A 9,218-nucleotide genomic window follows, 5' to 3' on the forward strand; every position below is an offset into this window, starting at 1 on the left:
CGCGAGGCCACGTAGGAGACTGTTAGGATTCATGGGGCTGGACGCTGGTGGCGTGAAGTTCGGGAAGGAGGATTGAGGAAGAAGGATGCATCAAGATTGGTGAAGAACACGTGGCATCCTCTAGAGTAGGTCTTACGAGATGAAGCCTGAGACCAGGTCGTATGGGATTATTTTCCCGGACCTCCCGAAGCCCCGCAAAGTTAACTGCAGCTGCGTGGACGGCGAGCACCGCACCGCACACGAACGCGAACCTGACGCTGCCGCGCCACACAACACGCCATTCGCGCGCGGATCGTCGGATGTCACGCCCAGGATTATATTCTCCGGTGCCGCACGTACCATGCGATCGCACAGCTCACGTCGAGAGCTTTTCTGTTTGGCGTCGCCGTCAATGAAACACCTTCCCGTCGAGCCGACGACGCCTATAAGTACCTCGTCTGATCGCATCATCACTCCCAAGTACTACAACCTCTGGACCTCTCACCTAGCGCACATCCATGGCGCGCTTCCTCGTCGCCCTCCTCGCCACCACCCTGGTCGCGGTAATGGCCGAAGAAGCCACTGAGCAACGCCTGCATCTTCTTCATTTCGGCAAACTGCACCTAGTGCATTTCGCATGAGATTGATCGATCACAAACTGGTGCTAACGGCCTGTTTCGTCACAGGTTCAGGCTGGAGGGCAGCTGGGCCACGCGGCGCCGGCGACGGCGGAGGTGTTCTGGCGCGCCGTGCTGCCACACTCGCCATTGCCCGACGCCGTTCTCCGCCTTCTCAAACAACCCGCAGCAGGTCTGTCTTTCATGTTCCTTTCCTCGTCGCCCTCCGTTAACTGTCTTCTTCTCTCGAGTTTGATTGACCGCCAAACACAAAAAATGCATGCACGCACAGGTGTTGAACTGCTCACAGAAGCCACCAGCTTCGTGAGGGATGCCGAGGACAGGCCCCCCTTCGACTACCGTGATTACAGCCGCTCGCCGCCCGATGATGAACCGAGCAAGAGCACCGGCGCCGCCTCCGGGGCGCGGGACTTCGACTACGACGACTACAGCGGGGGCGACAAGCTCCGTGGCGCCGCCTCCGGGGCGCGGGACTTCGACTACGACGACTACAGCGGGGCCGACAAGCTCCGTGGCGCCACCGATGAATACAAGGCGCCGAGCAGCAGCCTCGCTGGAAACGGGGCGTCCATGGCTAGGGGCGGCAAGGCGGAGACGACGACGGTGTTCTTTCACGAGGAGGCGGTGCGCGTCGGCAAGAGGCTCCCATTCCGCTTCCCGCCGGCGACTCCCGCCGCGCTCGGTTTCCTGCCGCGCCAGGTCGCCGACTCCGTCCCGTTCACGACGGCCGCGCTGCCTGGCGTCCTCGCGACGTTCGGCGTCGCGTCCGACTCCGCCACGGTGGCCAGCATGGAGGCGACGCTGCGCGCCTGCGAGTCGCCGACCATCGCCGGGGAGTCCAAGTTCTGCGCGACCTCGCTGGAGGCCCTGGTGGAGCGCGCCATGGAAGTGCTGGGGACCCGCGACATCAGGCCGGTGACGTCGACGCTGCCCCGCGCCGGCGCCCCGCTGCAGACGTACACCGTCCGCTCCGTGCGGCCGGTGGAGGGGGGGCCTGTCTTCGTGGCGTGCCACGACGAGGCCTACCCGTACACCGTGTACCGGTGCCACACCACTGGCCCGTCCAGGGCGTACATGGTGGACATGGAGGGCGCGCGCGGCGGCGACGCGGTGACCATCGCCACCGTGTGCCACACCGACACGTCCCTGTGGAACCCGGAGCACGTCTCCTTCAAGCTCCTGGGCACCAAGCCTGGCGGCACGCCGGTCTGCCACCTCATGCCGTACGGGCACATAATCTGGGCCAAGAACGTGAATCGCTCGCCGGCGTGAGCGGCCCGGGCAGCTCTGTGGTCTCGCCGGAACTAAGATCGATGTACTACTACTACTATCTGTTTCCACCTACGTCTTCTGTTGTTCAGACCACCAGATGGTCACCAGAGCAGCGCTTGTAATAAAAGAACAGCTTCTGCAGAGCTGTGTTTATTTACATTACATTTGCAATTCGTATTCAACTGCCTACAAAAACCCTGTACTTTTGCATGTCACTATGCCACAGATCCACCAGCATGCCAAGAAATGGCTTCCTGGACCGCTGAAGTGTACCGATATGGCTGTTCGAATCATATTCTTGTAGAAGAACAAAGTGACATTCCGTAGAAGAAACAGAAAGAATTTTCCCAAGGAATATGGCAAAAGACATATGGCTTTTGGTTGGAAGGAAAAACAACACTGTAAAAGAAACAGAAAGCGTTTTCCCGATAGTTTTGAAATTAGGCCAAGAAACACGTAGCAAATAATGTTCACACATTAAGATCTTTTACAAAATAGGTGGCTACCATGCATTGCCACTCGCAGATTAGAATATCATAGTCATTACCCCTTAACACTTTGTAGATATGGGTTGCAGACTTGCAGTATCTATCTGAATAAGTGTAGCAGCTGACGAAAATCTACTAAGGAAACATCTGCAGTTGAACAGCGGAACTACATTTACTAGGGAAAAACTGCATCAACATCTACTAAAAACATCTGCAGTTGATCAAAATCACCTCATTAAACTGCGCTTCTCATGGGCGAAACTCACGCACGTACTTTTAGCAATACAGATACAGAAGGCCATTGATATGGCAACCATCCATCAATCGATCTTCACGGACGCGAAGAGGTAGTGCACAAAGGATATTGACGTCAAGAAGCCAATGGTTCCAGTGGCGAGCATGATCGCGAACGCCATGAGGAATGAGTAGCCGATGTAGAGCATTGCAGAGACAGGACCGCTCAGGCTTCTGAGATCAAAGACCAAGTAGTTGATGGAGTAGAGGAACACGTAGAGAGCAACAGAGCCCGATGCAAAGAAGGCCTTCCACCACCACCTCCAGTCCTCAACACAGAGATTCATGTATGTGAGGACGACAGATACCTCAGCGCAAACAACGACAAGCATCAGCAGGACAATCAGCAGGAAGCCAAACACATAGTAGAACCTTCCAAGCCAGATGCTCGACAGAATGAAGAACAGCTCAATAAACAGGGTTCCAAATGGCAGTGTGCCTGCTCCAAGGACCAGAAGCCATGATGGATATTTCCGTGCAGGGATCTCTCTAGGAATCTGGTTGGTGCGAACAGGGAATTCAATTTGCTCTGCTCTTGTACCAAGGAAGCCACCAACAAGCGTTAACGGCACAGAGATACAGAACCACAGAGCCAGAAGGGTGAAAAATAATGATATAGGTAAAGCTCCAGTGCTTTTGCTTCCCCACAGCACAAAGTTTAAGATGGTAAGGACCGTAAACATGACACCAGGGAAAAAGCAGGCAGTCAACCATGACAGTGATCTCCATCCTTCAGACGTTCCCTTAATAGTCCTCCATAGCCGAACACTGACATACCCAGCTACAATACCAAGGAAAAGATAGAGAATAATCATTCCAGTAAGAAGCATTCCTCTTGAAGCTGGAGACATGAACCCAAGTGTGGAAAAAACAATTGTTACAATTGACATGCCCAGAATTTGAACTCCATCACCAATCATGATGCATAATAGCTTGGGGCAAGTTGGCTCTCTGAACACATCTCCAACAACAAGCTTCCACCCAGATAGCTCCTCATTCATCTGTGCTTGCGCTTCCTTGTCGAGCTCTTCATATGTGGTGAGATCCCTCCTGACAGTTCTCAGGAATATAATAAAGACGATTCCTGCCAAGAACAAGATGACCATGAGGGAGTTCATTATAGAGAACCAGTGGACCTTGGCACCAGCCTCCATCTTCAGATAAGCATCCCACCTAGATGGCCACCTGATGTCACTCTTCACAAACTCAACATCATAGGTAAACGTGATCCTCTCCTGTTGCCTGATCACTTGGGACATTCGAAGCTCCACCGGGCAGCTCACAGGTTCAATGGTGTCATGCATGTTAAGCTTAGAGAAATCCTCGGGGTCACGCTTCACACTGCAAGGCACGACCTCAAAACCAACAATCTGATACCCAGACATCCCCTTCTTGTCCGTCTCTGATATGACAGCAGATCCTTCTTCTCCATTACCGATTATTTCTACATTTGTTCCTTCGTACTCATGGACCAAGACCTTAAACTTTAAATGGTTGATGATATAATCATCAGCACTACCAGCGGGAGTGTAACCAACAGGAAAACCAGTCCACTGTACTGTGATACCATTCTGCTCAGCAAAACGCATGACAGGCAGATTGTCCAGCATCATGTTCACCTGATAAAGATCACGGGCCCGCTGCTTGAGAAGCTTTGCATCATTCTCATTAAGCCCTTTCGTGGTGCAGAGGAAGAGGGACTCGTTGACATTCACACGGAACCGGTAGGGTGAGTTGTCGATCTGGTCACCCATGAGAAGCTCACCCAGGTTCTCGGCGCTCTTCTTGATGCCGCCAGGTGGACGGCAGTATGGCAGACTGTAGTAGCTGAACGGCATCTCAGTCTCAATGGACGTGAGTGAATTAACCTTTGCCCATATATCCTCACCTTGGGAGTATGTGTGCATGTAGCTGCCAGGCAAGTAGAATGCATTGCCTGGAGACAAAGTCAGCAACAGCACAGCCAACAATAACAGAGCCGGACAACGAGAACTATGCAGCGCCCCAGCCATCTGAAGCACAAACTCTCACCAACGACCTAGAACATGTGAGGTATACCCTGTAACAAGAACATTTTTATTGATCAAAATCACGAATAAATTACATCCATAGTTATTTTGGTATAAATCTTTTATCTGGACAACAACATCTGAAAGGTGTAATGATAATTGCAGAAGACTAGTCATTGCCTAGAGCAAGATCATGCAAAATCCATCCATTCCCTCACAATCTAGAACATTCACATCCAAGTTACTAGTAAACGTTAATTCCCCTCCGATTAAACAATAATTGACTACCTTAAGAAGCAACTAACGCAGTGCAACCAAACTAGAACAGTGATTTCTAAGTATAGAAGCGCGATGACAAAAATTCTCCAACAAACAGAGGGCACAGCCACTCACTGGGAGCAAAATAGTGCAAAAGGTTACTATGAAAACCTAAAATACAACCGACCTTGCCTCTAACCAGACGAGCAATTCCCTATTTCCTACGCGCCTAAAATCGGAAGCGTTCGGCAACCATGAAACACTCCACAGTTGACACATCGATGGCAGAGCAGGTACTACAGCCCCCATGACCACGTACCTACGCCGAAAAACCCCGCAGATCTACAGAAAAGCGCCTAAGGAAGAGATCTAGAGCAAGCAGCCGCGGGGGAATGAAATCCGGGCGCAAGGCTGCAACCCCGCGCTGCTGGTAGAGCTAGGGACGCGAATTGAAGGAATGGGAATGGACGGAAGCGTCGAGAAAGTTCTATAGAACTGCGGAGGAAGGTACCTGACGGTGGCGCACCGGGAAGAAGCGAGGGCGGAGCTGGCGAACGGGATGGGTGGATCCGGGGAGGGGAGATATGGGAGGGCAGGCGCACGGAAAAAAAGTGGGCAAGGGGGGTCGAGATATTTGGGTGGCGCATCCAAATCTTGGCGATGTTGGGCTGGGCTGCTGCAGGATAGGATTTCCATTTCCTGGCCCGGTGGTGGTGCTGCCGTTTCGATCGAAGAAGAAAAACTCCCCTAGCCCTAAAAAAAACCTCCCCTAAAGAATACGAACAAAAAAAACTTGTACTGGCATCTTCTCTGGGGAAGCCTTCATGGCGGTTTTATTTATTAGGCGAAACACTTACATGGTTTGACAAGACAGACAAAAAAAAATTGAGGATCCTTTTGCCACACAAGAGGGCTACGCTCCGACTTACTAGCTAAAACATGTGCCGCCATATTGGCTTCCCTAAGACAAAACTCGAACGAAACATGACTAAACTCATGACAAAGAAAGAAACAATCATCATAAATCGGCCGCATGTCCAAGAGAATGGCTTGGGATGGCAGTTTTGCCCATGGGTATGGGTACCCGTGGGTACCCTACCCGAAAACAATGGGCATGGGCAAGACTTGGAAAAGTTTTGTATCCATGGGTAATTGGTATCCATATCCGCAAAATATATAGGTATAGCATGGGTATGAAATTACGCCATGGGTAACCCAATGGATACCCACAAAAATTTAATAAATGAGAATAACTCATATGCCATGAGGAGTAAACATCCAACTCCTATAGCCCAACCATAAATCTCGTATTCCCTAAACCGGCCATAGCTCATAGGCCCACGGGGACTTGCTCGCCACTCCTCCTGCGTCCTATATGTCTCCTCAAACCGATGAAATCTTCGCTTATTGTCACTGAACTCTTGTGCATATCTCGATCCAGCGATTCCCGATTCCCACCACCGCCTCCCACTGCATTGGATTTCCACCAACCGTTGCTCATACTCGATTGATTCCTCCAAGAGGCCACCCATCGAAGGAGGCCACGTCAATGTTATACAACTCGCCCATGAGTTTTAGAAGCATTTCTCTACTTTCAACAAAATTAAATGCTATAGATTGTACCCATTGGATACCCAATGGGTATTGGATACCCGATGGGTATGGGCATGGGTATCCATTTATGCCCATGGGTATTGAAGTGGGTGGGTATAGAAGGTTTCTGTGGGTATGGGTTTGGGCAGAAGGAGGTTGTACCCGCCCATACCCTACCCATTGCCATCCCCCACCATGTTTCATAATCTCGATCACTTCCAAGGTGAAAAGAACTTAAATTTGTGGTTGAGGCAATGATAGATAAGTATCTTGGATTGCCCTCGGATGTGGGGGTGGACCGCAGTGATTGTTTTCAACATCTGCTTGATAGAGTTTGGGCTCTTATTGGTGGGTGGAATGCGAGGATGCTATCAGTGGGAGGGAAAGAAGTATTGTTAAAATTTGTTGCATAATCTATCATGATACATGCAATGTCCATTTTCAGTTTGCCAAAGAATATATGCAAGAGTATTTGTGATGCTATTACTAGGTACTGGTGGGGTGCCTCGCATAATCAAAGAAAATTGCATTGGAAAGCTTAGTGGAAGATGTGTATCCTAGAAACGGAGGGAGGAATGGGATTCCGTGATTACATTGTTTTAGTCAAGCGATGTTGGCTAAGCAATGTTGGATACTTATATATGAACCTCACTCATTATGTGCCCAGGTACTTCAAACAAAATAATACACGGATGGAGACCTTTTTAAAGTAGAGCTATAAAAAGGTGTCTCGTTTACATGGCGCGGTATCATGTCAGGATTAAAGACTTTGAGGAGGGTGCAGTTTGGAGACCAGGTAGTGGGGCAAACATTAAAATTTGGTCAGATGTTTGGATTACAACTACTCATGATAGGCGTGTTTTGACTCCACGTGGGCATTATCTTCTTGAGACTGTGCAGGATCTTATTGACCCTCAAACAGGCGAGTGGGCTGTGCGGCTGATACATGATAATTTTTGGCATATTGATGCTAACAGGATCTTACAAATTCCGCTTCTTCTCAAGATCAACCGGATTTCATAGCTTGGCAACTATGTAAGTCTCCGAGTTTTACTATTCGATCAGCATACCATGCAGAATGGAAAGCGGAGTACCGAACTAGGGCAGGTGTTGTTACACATATGGCAGTATGGAAGTTACTCTGGGACTTGAGAATTCCTCCCAAGGTGCATATTTTTATTTGGAGAGCTCTACACAGAATTATTCCATGTTATTGTACCTTGGCGAACAAGCATATTAAGACTCCGGTGACTTCCTAGTGTGCAAGGTGGATCCCGAAGACCTCAAACATATGTTGCTCATTTGTGAGAGAGTAAATGAGTTTTGGAAGGAACTTGGTCTTGAGGCGAGTGTGGCAGCAGAATACAGATCGGGTTCTTTAATACTTGATGAGACTATATGTTCGAACCTACTAGGTGGTGTTCCATTCCCAGGTGAAAATGCAATGGAGCTGGCAATGGTTGCGTGTTGGAATATTTGGTGGGAACGGCATCACGTAACTCAAGATGAAAATATTGGTATGACGGCATGACCGACTTTACAAATCAGAGGCATTTGGGTAAACTGGTAGTAGAAAAGAAGCTTACATTAATGTTGATGCTTCTTACCATGCGGACTCAGGTTAAGGTGGTGCAATCTTACGTGACTCTAAGGGAGGCTTTGTAGCTGCAATGATGTAATCTAAACATCATGCTCTTAATGCTGCCATAATGGAGGTTTTTACACTGTTATTGGGTCTATGACTGATGGTCTGCAAGTGCACAGGGTTTAGTTGTAGCATTTTTTAAGTAAGTGTATCGATCCCACAAGGAGCACAAGAATTAGACTTTGCCTCTTGTAGTGAATTATGAATTTGTGCCTGCAACTAATTGTAGAGGGCAAATAAAGTGAGGGCGGAAATAAATTATGATTGTGGTGCGAAACAAGCTTTAAGTAAATAACATAAAAGTAATAAGAAAAGCAGTAATTTGAGTAACTGACGAACTAGCAGAAGAGTAAGGCATTCTCAGGGAGTCCGGAATCTCCATTGGTATGTTTCTAGCGCGACCTATGCTTGGGAATAATATGGTATGGATACTTCAGCTACTCTTGACGATTGTGTTGGGCGAAGCCGGGTATAGAATACGTTCTACTCGAATTAGACTTCGTGCCACGCACGCCACCACCATAGTCTCCCTGCGCGCGTTACAACTATGATAATAAGGTTTACCCCATGGATGTAACGTCTCTAAGGGTTCTCCATAATTGCCCTATCAATTGCAAAGGTTAGGAGTAAAGGCTTTTACTGTCACCTCGAATTACCTTCACATTCTGCCCCCTTTACAACGAAAGTGATATACTTCGTGGCCATAAGGTAATAATGTTGAGTGGGGTCCCTACACAACGTTCGCGAAGCTATTAAACTAAGCATTCAACAAAGGATCTCATATCCAAAATAACGACTCAAATCCTATACATACCCAGGTTCATCCATATCCCCGAGAACTAGGGGTCTACTCACACATGGAGACAACTAACATCACAAAGGAGGTGATGGCAAACAAGAGTGAATGATACAAATAACACACAAGGTGATCCACTAGGGTTCCTTGAAATAACATGTGGTGCTCCCATGTGTGGTTTTGGTAATTGATGACATTCTCTATGGACTAATGGTTGCCTTGAGTTATATTTGAAGGATTTGTCCA

At 48.7% G+C, this 9,218-nt stretch overlaps 2 protein-coding genes across 2 annotated transcripts; one reads left to right on the plus strand and one right to left on the minus strand.

Moving 5' to 3' along the window:
* The first annotated feature begins 268 nt into the window (after nt 1-268).
* Nucleotides 269-2,030, plus strand: LOC543442 (protein RAFTIN 1A-like). Its single transcript, NM_001427989.1, has 3 exons — nt 269-542; nt 666-789; nt 889-2,030. The coding sequence occupies exons 1-3, from the start codon at nt 498-500 to the stop codon at nt 1,887-1,889; spliced, it is 1,170 nt and encodes a 389-aa protein (NP_001414918.1). The 5' UTR covers nt 269-497; the 3' UTR covers nt 1,890-2,030.
* Nucleotides 2,031-2,296: 266 nt separating this feature from the next.
* LOC123150950 (transmembrane 9 superfamily member 12) lies at nt 2,297-5,597 on the minus strand. The gene is made up of 2 exons (XM_044570749.1): nt 5,450-5,597; nt 2,297-4,730 (listed from the first exon to the last, which is right to left on the minus strand). Exon 2 carries the CDS (start codon nt 4,681-4,683, stop codon nt 2,698-2,700), a length of 1,986 nt encoding a protein of 661 aa, XP_044426684.1. The 5' UTR covers nt 4,684-4,730; nt 5,450-5,597; the 3' UTR covers nt 2,297-2,697.
* Nucleotides 5,598-9,218: the final 3,621 nt, after the last annotated feature.

The sequence above is a fragment of the Triticum aestivum genome, chromosome 7A (genome assembly GCF_018294505.1).
Source record: "Triticum aestivum cultivar Chinese Spring chromosome 7A, IWGSC CS RefSeq v2.1, whole genome shotgun sequence".
In the NCBI taxonomy this organism is placed as follows: domain Eukaryota; kingdom Viridiplantae; phylum Streptophyta; class Magnoliopsida; order Poales; family Poaceae; genus Triticum; species Triticum aestivum.

Coding starts and splice junctions, on each gene's coding strand:
- LOC543442 (NM_001427989.1), top strand. CDS start 498: ATGGCGCGCTTCCTCGTCGCCCTCCTCGCCACCACCCTGGTCGCG. Junction 543..665: donor TCGCCACCACCCTGGTCGCG/GTAATGGCCGAA, acceptor GTTTCGTCACAG/GTTCAGGCTGGAGGGCAGCT. Junction 790..888: donor TCTCAAACAACCCGCAGCAG/GTCTGTCTTTCA, acceptor ATGCACGCACAG/GTGTTGAACTGCTCACAGAA.
- LOC123150950 (XM_044570749.1), bottom strand. CDS start 4,683: ATGGCTGGGGCGCTGCATAGTTCTCGTTGTCCGGCTCTGTTATTGTTG.